This window comes from Ctenopharyngodon idella, chromosome 3, assembly GCF_019924925.1.
Source record: "Ctenopharyngodon idella isolate HZGC_01 chromosome 3, HZGC01, whole genome shotgun sequence".
Taxonomy (NCBI): Eukaryota; Metazoa; Chordata; class Actinopteri; order Cypriniformes; family Xenocyprididae; genus Ctenopharyngodon; species Ctenopharyngodon idella.
The window spans coordinates 18,411,738-18,429,545 of NC_067222.1; the positions used below are offsets into that span (position 1 = coordinate 18,411,738).

The following is a 17,808-nucleotide window of genomic DNA, read 5'->3' on the forward strand; positions in this document are numbered from 1 at the left end:
GTAATTATTTGTGGTCGACAGTTATTAAACGTTTGCTGTGGGAGAACATGATAGCGGAAGTTTGTGTAGAACTGACATTATAGTGGAAATAGATGAATGACAGCTTGTGAATTGTGTTTTTCTCTCTCCTGCTGCTATGATGTGTGTGTGTGTGTGTGTGTGTGTAGGCCTGGTGGGTGACCGACACAGTGTCCACTGATATCTGGGCTCGATGGACTCTGACAGGCGGACAGTGGAACTACACTGAGCTTCCTGATGTCTATCCTAAAGGTCTGTACTCATGAATATTAATCAGTTCAGTGACATCAGCAGTCACGTAATCACATTTTGAGGGATTTATGAATCACACATTCCTCTCTCATTTTAAATGCCAAACGTGCTCCGGATGACTGGGATTTTATTCTGCTGTGCAGCATTTTCAGCAGTTTTAGTATAAACCACAAAGCGTTTAGTAATATTTCAGAAACTGGATTAAATTTTCTTTAACGTTTCGTCCATTCACTACAGCAGTGCTTCATGACCATCATGCATTTCTAATTCACTCTTAGATCAAGAACAGTTTCTGTGTGGTTCTGTACAGAACTCTAGGGTTCTTGGATCAACATTAAAGAACCCTAAAAGGGTCTTTAGAAGGAGAAATGTCTTAAATTATTACTTTTATGGGTTGCTTCCAGGGTTGGGAAAGTTATTTTTAACTCTTTCCTCGTCAGCATTTAAAAAAAAAAAAAAAAAAAAAAAAAATTGCCAGCCACCGCTGGCATTTTTTAGGATAATTTTCTCAAAACTTTCATGGCCCCTGAAATATTTTGTTATATGTATATTATGAAAGAACAAAACCCTGTTTTATTATAGCTTCATGCATTCTTTTTTATCAACACTTGAATGTGGGCAAAGTTTCATAAAAAAGCAACATTTCGAACAAAAACCTGAGAAAATCACATTTTTCTTCGTCTGGATAGGATTGAGTAGATCGAGTCCATCAACACCCCCAGCCAGATTCTGAGAAGCTAAACTAAACTAAAGCCGGGGAAAGAGTTAAAAGTAATGCGTTATGTTATTTTTTACTGTTTCTCACCAGGACTGGGCTTGCTTGATTGTTTTTAATAATATTTTTTTTTTTTTTTTTTTGAAAAGTTATATTTTTGGCAAATGTAAAGGTCCTTTCACACCAAAAGTGAAATGAATAAGTCTCAGGTTAAAAGTCAAACTCGTGTTACTTGTAATAATAAGGTGTGTTTATGTATAATTCTTAAAATTAACATTAAAAATGAATTTAAACAAATGAACCAAATGAACTTAAGTGTCACCCCCATTTTTGAGAATAGACGTGAAAATGCTCTATCCACTCTTAAATGATTATCATTCAAGAGAGCTTTGGATTACAGACCTCAGTTTGGTCTTGTTTTAAAGAATTTTTATTACTGAAGTGAAAGCATTTGATAAAATTAAAGCATGAAAAAGTTATGCAAGTTTAAATTTAGTCAAGTCAAGTCACCTTTATTTATATAGCGCTTTTTACAATGTAGATTGTGTCAAAGCAGCTTTACATTGATAACTGGTACATTGTTTGGCTGCACAGCAGCTCTTAAAGAATAGTGTCAATGCAGGCAGATCAAAGCACTGTTGAATATCAAATGTCAAGTCAAATGTCAACATTAACATTAAATGTTGACATTAAATTTAGTGTAAATCAAATGAACTGTATTAAACATTTTTTATTTTCTATAAAATTTATATTTTATCAAATATATTTCACTCTAATTCAAATGAAAGCCATATGTGTAACCAAGTTGTGTTCCAAATTTGAAGTTGGTATCTCAAAAATTTAAGTTCCCATGAGATTTTGTTTAGGCGCTGCACCAAAAATAGCCACCAGGTGTCACCGACATTCAGTTGTTACAAATTGATACATTTCTGTCCAAATCTCAGTTCTATCACAAAACAGTTGGCAGATATAGAACCGTGAGAGTCAGACCTTTCCGATGATATGCGTTTTGTCAAGATTAGATTTTGACTATAAAGTAGCGAAAATGATTATTGTAATATGAAACCTGACACCACCCACTAGGGGAGGAGCTTGCTAAAAGAAATTAAAGCACTGTTTCCATGGTAACGCAACATCCCATTTCAAAAACGGTTTCCACAGTCTGAATCTTGAGTTCGTAAGCTTTCCAATGATACCTAATTTATGATGATTACTAAAATATGTGATATGAAAAAAAGGCAGTAAATAAAAAGAGCGCCAAGAGGGCCAATGAATTAAAACTAAAAGGTTCTACATATGAAGTGAACTTTTCCTTCTAACCGTGTAGTTTTTTGAGTATATGTCAGCAGATGAAGCATGAGATACCCACATGTGACGTGTTGATGTTTCAGAGTATCTGCAGGCGGTGCAGGCCAGCTCCGTGCTCGCGTGCATCTTCTGCATCCTGGGCCTGTTCGTGTTTGTGGCGCAGCTGTACACACTACCTAAAGGAAGACGCTTCCTGTTCTCTGGAGTCTTCCAGCTGCTGGCCTGTGAGTGACACACACAAACACACACTCAGCACAATGTCTGAATGACGTACACGGTGTGTTTAAACGCTTGTGTTCCTCAGGGCTGTGTATAATGATCGCGGCGTCCATCTACACGGAAATCTTCCATAAAGACGAGCGGAACGGCTGGTACGGAGCCTCCTTCATCCTGGCCTGGATCTCCGTCTGTCTCACCTTCATCTCCTGCGTCACCTACTTCGTCCTGCGCAAGAAAACAGCGTGAAGAACACACACACACACACACACAAACGCAGAGACTACAAGCATCCATCCTCACCTCTGATAAACACACACTTCTCCATCAACAGATCTTCAAACGCTCGTCTCAGGCTGCGCTCGAGTGTTTCATCTGTAGATATGTAATCCTAGTGACATTCAGAGCCTAAATCTGCCATCATGTCATGTTTAACACTAGTCATGGTATGGGGCTGTTTACCGTCACATGAGCCCCATAAACACACCGCGATACGGGTGATTCTTCACTTAAACTACCTGAATGTGTAAAAATGAAAACCTTAATTCTGCAAACTCTTTGTTTCTTTGTTTCTAAGCATTTATCATGTGATCTGATCCTGGCTTCGGTCACTTTTGTCAGTTTAAGCATTTATAATTCAAATATAATTCCCATCACAACATGAAATAACTGATTTTAATTAAAAGTTGCTTTTTTACATGAAATCACTTCATCCACGATAAAGAGACATGTCGGCATGTTTGAACAACTTTTAAAGTTTAGGAGTCTTTAATAAATCCTTTAAAACGGGAGTCAGACAGAAAAACATTTTTGTCAAGATAATTCTGTCACTTTGTTTCCATGGAATAATGTATTACTGTTGATGTTTTCTGATGAAAGGCAACTTTAGAGTCTAGTAGTAATTAAAATATTAACAGCAAATATCAATAAAGCACACATTTATTGTTTATTTACAGAATGAAGTGGAATTTCTTCCTCAGTGACAGTGTTAACATTTCAAAGGGCAAAACAGTCGTAACATCACAAGAAAAAACACTGAAATAATACATTTATATTTTCATGAAGAGTCTGTGTTCAGTTTGTCATTAAAATGTCGAGAGTTTGAAACTGCAAGTACTTCAATACATAGAAACAGAAACACAGTACCGATAGATGAACAGATCAGAGCGGGCTGAACTCATCGTCTGAACACTGAGATGCAAAACTCAACGGTGAGAGAGGGGCAGGGCATGGAGAGTGAGGGGCGTGGCCAGGTGATAGATGGGCTGGGCGTTGTAATAGAGGGGTGGGGCCAGGTGAAAGATGGGCTGGGCGTTGTAATAGAGGGGTGGGGCCAGGTGAAAGATGGGCTGGGCGTTGTAATAGAGGGGCGGGGCAAGGTGAAAGATAGGCAGGGCATTGTGAGGGAGGGGCAGGACACGGTGGGCGAGGGGCGGGGCATGATGAGAGAGGGGCGGGGCCAGGTGAACGATGGGCAGGGTGTTGTAAGAGAGGGGCGGGGTGTGGCGAGCGAGGGGCGGGGCATGGTGAGCGAGGGGCGGGGCAGGCGGGAGGCGGCGGGAGCGGAGGACCGAAGTACGGCGACAGTGGCGAGAGAGACGGCGGCTGCGGAGGGAAGGTGAAGTTTCTGCAGGGGTAAAACACACTCCTGTTTTTGGGTCCCAGCATCATAAACTTCTTGGTGTAGTTGTTGAGCGTCAACACGCCGGACGACATGCAGCAGGTGAAGGCCACCCACGCCACGCTAGCAAACACAAGACACAACGTCAGAAACGGAGCAGGAGACACTGCGTGAAAACATGTTTATACAGAGTCAAGGCTGGAAAACACCACAGCACCGTTACAGTCTGAACTGAGTTAAGAGACGGAAGTTACGCTCCTCTTTTCTTCTCTATTGTGTGGTATATCGAGTGAAACACTTCGGAAACAAGAACAAATGTACGGCGGGGCTTGATTTTGTCTGTGGGGAATTGATTGGATGGTTGTGGTTTGCTATTGGTGGATCTCATGTGAGTGACAGGTTGCCCCGCCCTCGTCATCAGAGAAGAGAAGAGACGCTGCATGAGGGAGGGGAAGTTATCCTGATTTAGATATTCCATAAAAAAAAAAAAAAAACGTTGTAAATTGTTACAGAGAAAAACTGGGCATCACATCTAAACGAGTATGTGTCAATCACACACTACGCAATTTTCTGTGAAATCTGCAGACTGACTTTCAGCAATTGGTGTCGACTTGTTCAGACTGAAAATCAGGGCAAAAGTCGCATAGTGTATTCCAGCCTTCACACACACACACACACACACACACACAGAGAGAGAGACTCTCATACTCACTAAAAGGCCCATGAGTAGCCATAACTGTGAGGTCTAAAGTCTTCCGGGCCGTGAGAGATCGTCACCTGGAAAACCTGCATATACATCATGTGAGCGACCATCCCAACCAGCCCTGAGAGAGAGAGAGAGAGAGAGAGCTGAGGAGGAACAGACAGGACAAAAGCTACTGTGTGTGTGTGCGTGTGCGTGTGTGTTTGTGTGTGTGTGTGTACCTGCGAGGACAGTGCAGACGGCGGCGAAGGCGTTCAGTAAGTGAGCGCAGCGCTGCTGTGGAGGAAACCAGGACGACACACACAACTGCAGCAACAGGAGCAGAGAGCTGACGCACAACAGACCCACGTACAGCAGCTCCATCCCCACGTACAGCCACACCATCCCTGCACACACACACACACATTTACACACAGAAGCGCTTCAGCAGACATTCAGAGTGTGTGTGTGTGTGTCGTTGCCTTTCTCTGCTGCAGGTGTGAGGGCCATGAAACTGCGACACTTCTCCTCTGAAACAGACAGACAATTAAAACAGAAGTTTCACTGCGGAAAACATCTAAACATGTCACACACATCAACACAGCTGACAGGGAACGTTCTCAGAACGTTCTCTTAGAGTTATGAACAAACGTTCCTCCAGTAACACTGACAGAACACAGTTACCTGGTCTTTAATAATCTCCAAATGTTAGCACAAAAACATTATACATCGTTCATTGAGTTTTTTTTTAGTTGGATGTTCATCTAACGTTGTTTCTACTGCTTTCAGAACGTTCAGAGAACATTCAAAGTAACGTTCCCATAATGTTTGAAGAATGATTCAATGGAATGTTCCCTTAACGTTCACACATAACCAATGAGAGTGCTAATGAAAATGCTTGTTGTTCATTTTGAGAAGTTTGTTTGACTATGAATGAAGCGATCTCAGTGTTTGTGTCTCACTGGAGCTTCATGAATTAACCTGATGATCTGAGACGTGAAAACTGTACAGAGAGTCACATGATCAACTCTCGTTCACTTACATCTGATTCGTCACACAGAACTAGAGCAGAATCTGAAACGAATCATACACATCTTTCAATGCCATAAAGAGTCTCTGTTTTAAAGCTGTCATAGCCAGGTTTAAATGAAAATAAGTAGAGTATAAATAAGTAGAGTATTTCATATGCTCTCTCAGATTTTAACACAGTCCAGCAGCTGTATGAAAACTAGCACAGCTCCAGTAATCCTCTTTAGAGAATCTCTCTCAGATCGAACACACAAACCTCTCCGGCGGCCGTAAAGAGTCTATAAAGCCACTGGAACACTGACTGACGTACGACAAACTGGAGAGAAACCTTTCCAGAACCACGAAGAACAACATAAAACCTGCCTGAGCGTACTTTAGTCAATAATTTGATCCCTTAAACTCATCTTTGATAACCAAAATGACATACTTAAATTTTTTTTTTTCCGGTCAACTCACTGAGGTAAACGCTTTACAACACTGGACACATAATGGTAATTAATATGATTATATTTTTGCTTGACTACATTACCAAACAGCTAATAATGTGTTGCCAATGTTACACAAACCATGTTCACATTCACGAGTCAGACAGATGCCTTCTAACAGTCAGTATCCTTACTAACGCTTCAAACAACTCAGATCGTCAGTGGAGAAAGGCATATAGTTCATCATAACATCGAAATATTCATGTGAATGTTCTGAAACAAGTAGAGCAACATTTAAAAAACCTTAGACGAACACCCAACTAAAACGTTTCAGAGAACATGTTTCATGAATGATTATTAAAGACCAGATAACTTTGAGCGAACGTTCTATTACCGTTAGTGAAAGAACGTTTGTTCATAACGTTGAGAGAACGCTCTGAGAACGTTCCGTTAGCTGGGTTCAGAAAATCAAAATGTTTCTGGTGTTACTGTGAACGAATCATCATTATTCTGAAGAGTTATAACTCACGCCGCCCATCTGACATCATCAGCACCTTTCTTCATCTAATCTATCCATCATGATAAACTCAGTCTCAGACAAACCTTTCATCCACACTAAAGCGCCTGACTGAAACACATCACGGTAATGGAGAGCAGACGTGTGACAGTGACACCAGAAACATCATGACTGTAAAACAGGACGTCAAGGGTCTCGAGGTGTAGGGCGCGTTTACACGACACCAACCTGAAAACTTTTCATGGCCGTTCATTTACCTGACGACAGCGTTTTGCGGGCCTGAACACACAAACTTTTGAAAACGGCGACATCATGCGCATATGTGTTCAGTCTATAGGTGCGTAGTGTTTTTTTTACAAAGTGACATCGCCATCTACTGGCCTGGCAGCAGAATGCAGCGTTTTTAGTTGTTTTCACGGATCCGTGTGAACGAGGATCGTTTTGATCGTTGTCGTCTGTATGCGATAAACGCAAAAGAAAAACTTTTCTGTTTTCAGTATGTCGCCGTCGTGTAACCGTACCCTTAGTGTGAACCCTTCGCGAAGAAGACACTGCGTCAGAAGTACTGAGTGAAATGATGCCGGGGGAATGTGACCTCTCACCCCAGGCGTCGGTGTAGATGTTCTCGTCGCAGACGGTCCAGAGTCCCGCGTGGAAGGAGGGGAAGATGAAGCGATCGTCGCCCGTCTCCCAGGAGAAGGAGCCGTCCGTCATGCCGGGCACCGGAGTGCACTTGAGCCGGCGGATGGGCGAACACAGGGGCTTGGGCACCTTCTGCCGGCCGACGCACCAGTGCGAGGACGAGAGCGAGAGCAGCGACAGCAGCAGCGCCAGCAGCGTCTGGATGAAGGACAGCCGCGGAGAGCGCAGGAGCGACAGCACGGACATGCTGCGGCACACAGAGATCGGTCCATCACACCAGACTCACAACATGTTCCTTAAAGGGTACCAAACCTCTCAATTCATTAGCAAATTATATTTTCAGTCTGCCTGCAACTGAACCTTTCATCACTCCACTTGTACGCAGTGTTTTGTTTTCCAGACTGACTGTACACAAAACATAATGTGAAAGGCCCAATATTACTATATGGCAGGGTTGCCAGGTTTTCACAACAAAACCCACATTATTGCTACTCAAAACTAGCCTAATCGCGTTTCAAGGGGGTCCCATGGTTCCAGGGGGGTAAAATCTGTGTTTTTAGCGGGATTCCCCTGGTAAAATTCGCATTCCAGGGGCTAAATATCATGTTATTTGGGGTCACTTCAACCCTCAGACATAAAAAACAACCCGAGGCAACAGTGTAAAAGTAGCCTAATTCCGCGGGAAAACCGCAGGCAACGCTGGTGTGTGGAGCAAGAGCTGGAGTGTTAGTGAGCGAGAGCTGCGTCACACACTAGTCTCCAGTCCAGCTCCGGAAGGATAACAGGACTGTCTTGTGTTTTACTATGTTTATATGCGGCAGTCGTACATGAGGGGTCGCCGCTTACTTTAGTTTTTGTTATGTTTATTTTATTACTAAAGTTGCATTTCCTGCCTCCTCCTTCCCTGAGACCTAAACATCGTTACAATAAACTTTTAGACTTTACGCCTCCTATAGAAACACATTCAGACAATTTCTCACCTAAAACACCAAACCATTCGGTTAACAATCTAAAAAGAATGAAACAAGAATGAACGAAAAAAGAATTAAATAAAGAATGAAAAAAGAACAAATAGAGAAAGCAAGCAAGAAAGATTAGGTTAATGAACACTGTAAATTAGACTGACCTTATTAAAGCGAATGGTGGAGCTCCTTCCTTTAGATGTGACACACGCATGTATTTCAGAAACAATGAAATGAAATATGACATTCAGCAGCTCTGAATGAGTCTCACACACACACACACACACACACACACACACACACACACACACACACACACACGCACGCACAGGATTAACCTGAGCTCTAATCTGTCAATCTGTTCCAGATCAGTGACAAACTCACACTGACACAATGAACTTCAATCAGTTCTAACACACACACACACACACACACACACACACACAGATCAGGGGCTGTTGAGGACAAACATCATTAAAACACCATGAATGCATTTCATTCAAAAACTTGTAGTTTTCCATCCTATATCTCTAATGTCAGATTATATATCTGTGCACAGCCAGCATTTCTACATCATGTTTCATATAACATATAATCACATAAGTTATATGTGATTAATAACTTAACTTTAATGTTTCTATTAAAAAAATGATTGTTTTAGATAAAAGTCCTTGATTAACAGATTCACAATGACTGTCCAGCTGATGTGTGTGTGTGTGTGTGTGTGTGTACAGAAGCATTACCTGAAGACAGGAGCATCCAGCAGAGGGCGCCCTCTCTCTCTCTCTATCTCTCTCTCTCTCTCTCTCTCTCTCTCTCTCACACACACACACACACACACACACACAGACTCAGGGGTGTTTCTCTTCCTGTCTAAACTCCTCCCTCTTCTAATGTGAAGAAAGGGTCAGATATGAGAACAGAACAACCCAAATAATACGTTTCTAAAATGACACATATTGCCAGTAATAACAAGTGTGACTAACCAGCTAACAGGGAACGGTCTGGCAATGTTCTCTTGAAGTCATGAACAAACGTTCTTCCAGTAAGTTATCTGGTCTTTAATAATGTTCTCAAAACATCTATACACCGTTCATGGAACATCTCTTGGACGTTTGTCTAACGTTTTTTAAATGTTACTACTTGCTTCAGAACTTTCAGAGAACATTCAAAAGTAACGTTCCCATAATGTTCTTCAGAACACAAATGAAGATATTGTTAAAAAGTCGTTATTTTTTTTTCTTTTTGGCGCACCAAAAATATTCTTGTGGCTTTATAATATTAATATTGAACCACTGTACTCACATGAACTGATTTAAATATGTTTTTAGTGCATTAATGGATCTTGAGAGAGGAAATGTCATTGCTGGCTATGCAGGCCTCACTGAGCCATCGGATTTCAACAAAAATATCTTAATTTGTGTTCTGAAGATGAACGAAGGTCTTACGGGTGTGAAACGACATGAGGGTGAGGAATTAATGACATTTTCATTTTTGGGTGAACTAACCCTTTAACATTCACAGAACTGAGAACATTCAGCATGAAGTAACTGTTCTGCATTCGTTATTGTGAGCATATATCGTAGTTTAGTTTATATTTTTAAGATAGATAGATAGATAGATAATTTATTTGTCCTCCAAGAGGAAATTCCTCTTCACAGTGGGTGTGTATGTAACACAAACACATCAGCACAATACATATAAACATATTACAATACAATCAAAGCAAAAAAAAAAAAAAAAAAAGGGGGAACATGCGGGAGCATAAAATAAAGGCTGATTCCTAAGTTTTTAAGGCCCGTATAACTACAGAAACAAAACTCCTACTGTAGTTGGCCTTTCTGCACAGTGGTAATCTATACCTACGGCCAGAAGGAAGGGGAATGAAATACTGATGGAGTGGATGGTCTGAATCATTCAGGATTACATATGCTTTCCGAATCGTAGCTGAAGTAACACAATCTGTTAAATTAGGAGTAGAAATACCAATGATTTTACTAGCCAAATGAGTTATCTTTAAAAGTTTGTTCTTATTAGTAACTATAAGCAAATGGTAAAAACAAATAGAACCATACATAAGAACTGACTCAATAATGCTACGATACAATAAAAGGAGAAGACGAGGCTGTACAGATAAATGTTTAAGTTTACAGATAACTGTGAGTCTCTGTTGACAACATTTAGAAATACCTAGAATATGCTGATTAAAGTTAAGATGGTTATCCAATGTAATACTAAGGCATCTGAAATGCTCCACCCTTTCAACCATCTTTCCATTGATGATGATACTGGAAGGATGGATCGGTGTTTTGGAAGAGCTAAAAACCAGTTCCTTAGTCTTTGAAATATTAACGTGGAGAAAGTTATCACACCATGTAGTAAAGTACGTTATAGACTGTTGATAGTCCAAGAAAGAGTCATTGTCCTTGTTATTAAGCAGTGCAAGGATTGCATATTTAAAATAATGAGTATTGGTAAATGGACTCTGACAATCATTTGTATAAAGGATGTAGAGAAACAGACTAAGTACGCATCCCTGGGGAGCACTGGTATTAAGCACAATGGTGGGTGATAATGAATTGTCCACCTTTACTACTTGCGGTCTATTAGAAAGAAAATTATAAATCCAATGTATTAGTGGTGATGGAACTTGCAGATGTTGTAGTTTCTTGATTACCTGATGATGCTGGATTGAGTTAAAGGCAGAACTAAAGTCAATAAAAAAAAAGTCTGGCATAATTTCCAGGGATGTCCAGGTGTTGAAATAGACAATGCAGAAGACAAGCCACTGCATCATCAGTACCTCTTTTCTGTTTATATGCAAATTGAAGAATGGTGAGACATATGGAAGCATGGTTTTTTGGACCATGTTCTCGAAACATTTCATTATGATTGATGTTAAAGACACGTAATGATTTAACTCTGATGGATGAGATTTCTTAGGAACAGGAATAACAGTTGATGTTTTTCATATTACCAGTATCATTGAAGTACGAAGCGATCGAAGAAAAGGAGAATGCAGAATAGGAGTTAATTCCAGTTTTTCAAGACCCGACCTGGAATTCCATCCGGCCCAGGAGCCTTATTCGGTTTGCACTTAGTGAGCTGGAAATAGACATCCTGCTTGGTTAAGAGGGACTCATAATCCAACTCTTGAAAAGGCAAAGAATCCAGAATGCTGTTACACTCTGCTGAAAAATCAGAGGTATCAAAACGAGCATAAAAATGATTAAGATTAGTAGCAAAAGTAGTAGGATCGGACACACAAATAGTTTGTTTTGAATTTGGATATGTTCTGATATTCTTTACCAGAATCAAAGTGTCCATACAGAATTTAATGTAATCAGTAATAACTTCGGTCTGCTCATCAAGCTCTCCCTCAAAGACTTCCCAGTCTGTACACGCAAAGCAGCCTTGGAGGCGTGCAGTAGCATCCTCCGACCATTTAGGAGCGCTGTGCATTACAGGTTTTTGTTGTTTCAACCGTTGTTTGTAAACAGGAAGTAAACGGATAACATTATGATCCATTAATCCTAAAGGTGGAAGAGCTCTAGCTTTATAAGATGCCGGAATATTACTGTAACACAAATCAAGTCTTGTTGGTACATCAACATATTAAGTCGAGTCAAGTCACCTTTATTTATATAGCGCTTTTTATAATGCAGATTGTGTCAAAGCAGCTTTACAGTGATAACTGGTATATAATTTTGGCTGCACAGCAGCTCTTAAAGAAAATGGTGTCAATGCAGGCAGATCAAAGCACTGTTGAATATCAAATGTCAAGTGTCCCCAACTAAGCAAGCCAAAGGCGACAGCGGCAAGGAACCCAAACTCCAACAGGTGACATCAGGTGGCAAACAGGTGTTAAAATTTAAAAGAATATTGTGAGCAATAGTGTCAAATGCTGCACTAAGATCCAGTAACACTAATAGAGAGATACAACCACGATCTGATGATAAGAGCAAATCATTAGTAACTCTAATGAGAGCAGTCTCAGTACTATGGTACGGTCTAAATCCTGACTGGAAATCCTCACAGATACTATTTCTTTCTAAAAAGGAACATAGTTGTGATGATACTACCTTTTCTAGTATTTTTGACAGAAAAGTGAGATTTAAGATCGGCCTGTAATTGACTAATTCTCTAGGATCAAGTTGTGTTTTTTTAATAAGAGGTTTAATAATAGCCAGCTTAAAAGTTTTTGGTACGTGTCCTAGTGATAAAGATGAACTGACGATATTAAGAAGAGGATCTATGACCTCTGGAAGCATTTCTTTCAATAGCTTAGTCGGTATAGGGTCTAACATACATGTTGTTGATTTTGATGATTTAACAAGTTTAGACAATTCTTCCTCTCCTAAAGCAGTAAATGAATTTAATTTTTCCTCAGGGACACTACAATGCACTATCTGACACGATACTGTAGTAGACGGTTGCATGGTTATTATTTTCTCTCTAATATTGTCAATCTTGCAAGTAAAGAAGTTCATAAAGTCATTACTGCTGTGCTCTTTGGAAACATCAGAAGTTGAAGCTTTATTTCTTGTTAATTTAGCCACTGTATCAAATAAATACCTAGGGTTGTGTTTATTTTCTTCTAAGAGTTTTGAAAAATAGGCAGATCTAGCAGATTTTAAGGCCTTTCTGTACTCAATCATTCTCTCTCTCCACGAAATGCGAAAAACTTCTAGTTTTCTTGATAGAAATGTTGTCAAATGATATCAAAAATGATGTCTTGTTTTCCTTTACAAATATCTGAACTTTAAGTGAGTTTGTGCTTAAAACAAGAACAAATATCTGCCATTGGGGTGAGGAAAATCAAGCGTATAGCGTCAGTTCTGGCAGAAACGTCAGTCAAGCTTGATATACCATCCAATCCAATAGGAATACATTTCAGATTAGACCGCGTCTTTCAAATACACCCTCCAGCATTCACATGCTGCTTGATTGCCACACTGCACTCGCTATATGAGACTCTCCTGCATGAAGGAGGATATCAAGAGAGATCAAGCATCCACACCGGCTACTTCATCTCTGAATGTTTTCAGAAGCAAGCTAAGTTCTTTTTAATGCTCATTGTTTTAAAGCTATCAGGTTATTGGCAGCTTGTTGTATCAGATAGTTACTAGGGGTGTAAGCTTCCCCATTAGAGAAGAAAAGCCCATCCGAATTAGGTTTGCAACATGCTCGTTGCAATAAAGGCTCATCTGGGCACATTAACATGCTTGTTACTATTGCTGATTCATGTTTTGGCAGCATGGTGGACGATACTCAATTGGCAACACGCTTGTTGCTATGTGCTTAGCAACTTGCTTGTTGCAAGAATCATACCACCTCCGGCTGGATCGTTTAGGATGCTAATTCGCTGCCATCCGTATTAATCACGCTCGCTTAAGGCTGCTCATTTACCTTTATCATTTATTATGGTTTGTTTTGGAGGAAATGTATCGCTGCGGAGTAAAAATCACTACAATGGACACGTCCGGCATCATCGCGGCCTACACTGCGTACTACGGGCCCATTCCCTTCTAGAGACCCACCGCAACAACACTGTCCCACATCACAGCGCATGATGAGCATCTGTCAAAAACCATAAAAAACATAACCAGAGGAGACATGCAAGATAATAATAAAGAAAGAAAGAAAACACTACAATGTTGTCTGCAGCTTCTGTTCAGTTTTTGTTTGGGATGGTTTACAGTTTGTTTCTCAGTTGATAACAAGCATCGGTCAAAACTGAAGCTCATGAATCACCATATTTGTGACAAACATCTCAGGAAAGGAGACATATTAAACAATTACAAAGGTTTAATTAAGAAAATTAGTAGAAATCATTCAAAATGAACAAAGATGCTAAAAACAGGAAAGAAAAGACAAGATATGAGAATCACCAAATCATCTTCATCACACAGAACAGAGAGAGGATTTTGCAAACAGTCTGTCCATTACTGTATTAATATTATATTTAAAGCAGTTTATATATGAACCACAAGAAAATGACATTCAACACTGTAGGAAAATATCCATAAAATCATATAAATGAACATAAATCTGGCCTGAGAAGAATCAATGAACAATCCTCTGAGAGTTTCTGCTGTTTTAAATCTTGTTTCAGATTGTCTCCAAACTCAGCAGTATTTTATTGTAATATTGTAGGCATCTCTATTTCCTCTGGGTGCTGCGAGTCCTTCCTCCCTGCAAAATAAAAGCATGGACTGACCTCTCGTATGTGTTTTTACCATGATTGCAGATTGTTCCAGATCAGATGAGTGTGAATCATCAGATTGTGTGAAGCTCAAACTCACCAGCTCTTCTTGCACAGATGATCTGAAGAAGAATCACAGTAGGAGCAGCAAACACTGCCATCTCAACAATAATCACAATCACTGCAGGAAACATGTGTGGAAGAAGAAGAGAAACTGGACATGACTGAAGACAAGGGGATTAAACTATGAACAGTTATTGATGAAGCATTTACAGACTGACTGATAGTTTAATGGTGTAAAGCTGTCAGTAGAAATGAACGTGTCGTACCTCTGAATAATGATCCAGCAGTCACACTGACTTCAGTTTCTGATGCTGTGTCAGCTGGATCTGTGGATCACGTCTGTTAGTTCACTTCAACACATCATGACACATACAAACATCATCATCATCATCATATATGAAGGAGTATATGTACTCTTTACATTAGTGTTTAAGCTGACTTCCTGTTTGTGTGAATGATTGAGATCTACAAATTCAATAACTTTCTCTGTAACTGAATCACTGAAATGAGAAAGTCATAAATAAATATCTTGTTGTTCAGTAAATCCAGGTGTTTGTGCAGCTGCTGTCCTCTCAGAGTTTGGAGTATTTAATGACTTCTGATTCTCTGTACAAATTAAAGGATGGATTAATTAAAGCCAGTGTGAACCAGTGAAGTGAGAGACTGATGATGTGTGACAGTGATCATGTGATCATGAACCTTGTGTAGGAGCTGCTGCTGTAGTTTGGCTTGATTTCTTCTCAGAGTTTGAGCTGCTGACTGGAATCAGTGCTGTTGAATCAGAAGATGAATGTTCAGATGTTCATCTGTAGGACATTAACATCATATTTTACAGTAGTAATAGTTGTTTCTCACCTGAACTCTTGACAGTGTATCTGACTGAGGTCTGGAGTTGATTTCTGAGAGTAAGCTGACATCTCCACTCTCTGTTGTCATCTTCATTCAGGAGTGTTGTAGTCAGAGTGATGATACAGTGATCTGATGAGAATAATATCTGATATCTGGAGTCTGTCGTCAGATCAACATCAGCCTGATTCACCCACAACAGCTGAAGTCCCTCAGAATCACAGGAGAATCTGTCATATGAATACAACTGACAGGAGAGAGTCACAGAGCGACCTGGACTGATCTCAGTCTGTGAGGATGATGATGATGATGATGATGATGGAGACACTGAAACTGAACACAAGACACAAATCACAGACTCTTCAATCATCATCTGAGTTTAAAGGGAGAATTTGTCTTTTTAAATTGATCACATAATCATAAATTTACCATGAAGAACATGCAGATAAACACGTGCATCAGTTCCTTGTTTTTGTCCATTCACATATTGTCTGCAGGTGTAAGATCCATAATCTTCTTCTGTGACGTTCTTGATGTTCAGAGAGCAGTCAGACCCCAGACTCAGTCTCTCATGTCTCTCTGTGTCTTTCTGCTTTATCCCTCAATTAATCAGTTTAACTCCTGAATGTCTGACACTGTTATCGAAGATCCATGTAGTTGATGTACAGTCAGAAAGATCATTATTACAGGGCAGACGGACATTTTCACCAGAACTGATGAACACATGATCATCATCCACTCCACTGGTACCTGAAACACAGTATATTTGAGTGATCATTATGATATATATTAATAAATGAAGACATGAAACATATCAGCAGAAGATTCAAATACAGTCTTTTTTTCCTCATGAACACAATCATCACACTCTCCAGAATAAAGTATTTGTCTTGATCAGAGAGCTGTTGAAATCTCTTAATATGAAGATAATTGTTGATCGTCAGATGTTTGAGTGACTCTATGTCCAGTATCAGGAATAATACAGTATGATCTGTATGTATCAATACACAACTCTGAGATCACAACGTGAATGTGTGCAAGAATAAACTGAGCATGTTCAAATCAACTCTTTCCAGACTAATTCCACTAAATGTCTTTAGAGAAAATCCAGATTTCTTTACCTGTGAGAAGTGAAGAGAGAATGATCAGTCCCAGCAGACACAGATCACACTTATCAGCCATTTTCTGTTTCTGTCAGTCTTTCTCTTCATTATATAGTTACAGCTCCTCCTTTAATCATCATCAGCTCCTCCTGTGGTTGTGAACTTCCTCTGATCTGAACTGAGTGTTTAAATCCAGCTAGAGTTGATATATAGTGACACTGACTCAGACTCATTTTACTCTCTGTAGATTGGGCTCATATAGACACAGTTTTTCCTCTCATGTTACACAAGCTCTTCCACTTCTCTCTGTCCAGTCCACCTTCATCACTTTCACCTTCTTTATTCAGTCTAAACAACTTCATTTCTGTGTGTTCAACAAAAGCATAAATATAATTTTATTTTCAACAAACATAAATTTTGAGTGTTACCAAATTATCATCAAAGTTTAGTATTTTAAATACCAATCAAATCATGGCTGAAGTTACAGCACTTCCTGTGTATCCTGACCCAGTACACTAGATACTGCAGCAATAGTACGAGCAGTGTGGTAGTGTGCTTTTCTGAACACAGACGGTGTTTTGAGCCAATCCCCTCAAGCTAAATGATCATGTGACTAATGACTTTAGGACTGCAGGAAAATGAGAACTGTGATTGGCTGATGACATAAAAATACACACAAACAGTCCGGAAGAACACAGATAAAGATACGCAGAGAAAACAGCAAGAGTAGTGTGATGGTACAAGCCCAAAAGTATTTAAAAGCTTTCAAAAAAGAAAATTTGGACTGGAACTGGCGACATGAATCACATCATTGCCTGCCCACTTTTCCCAGAAGCACTTTTTCCCATAGAGATTTCAAAAAAGTCTTTGTAAGAGTTATAACATTACAAACTTTGCATAGAAGCAAAAAAGTATTTTAAAATCAAACAAAAAGACAAAGATACATGACTGTGAACTTCAGTGAGGGAAAGAACTACAATCCCATGAAGCATTGCGAACAGCATAATCGAATTAAAAATGGAGAAATATAAAACTACTCATTTAAAAATGTTGATAATACTGTATACATATAAAACAATATCTCTTAAGTTTATTGCAAAATATGCATATATACAGAAAATACTACACAAGTAATTTCTGTACAGCCTCATGGGTAATGTAGTTTTTCACCACAAATTCCATAGTTAAACATGATTATTGTAAA

At 39.6% G+C, this 17,808-nt stretch overlaps 1 protein-coding gene across 1 annotated transcript in view; it reads left to right on the plus strand.

The window, feature by feature from the left end:
- Positions 1-3,458, plus strand: part of LOC127508214 (epithelial membrane protein 2-like) — a 4,520-nt gene extending 1,062 nt beyond the window's left edge. Inside the window, exons 3-5 of the mRNA XM_051885987.1 lie at positions 168-270; positions 2,377-2,517; positions 2,598-3,458. Coding sequence (XP_051741947.1) covers positions 168-270; positions 2,377-2,517; positions 2,598-2,758 — 405 coding nt within the window. The 3' untranslated portion in view covers positions 2,759-3,458. The remainder of the gene's footprint in view (positions 1-167; positions 271-2,376; positions 2,518-2,597) is intronic.
- The last annotated feature ends 14,350 nt before the right edge of the window (positions 3,459-17,808 follow it).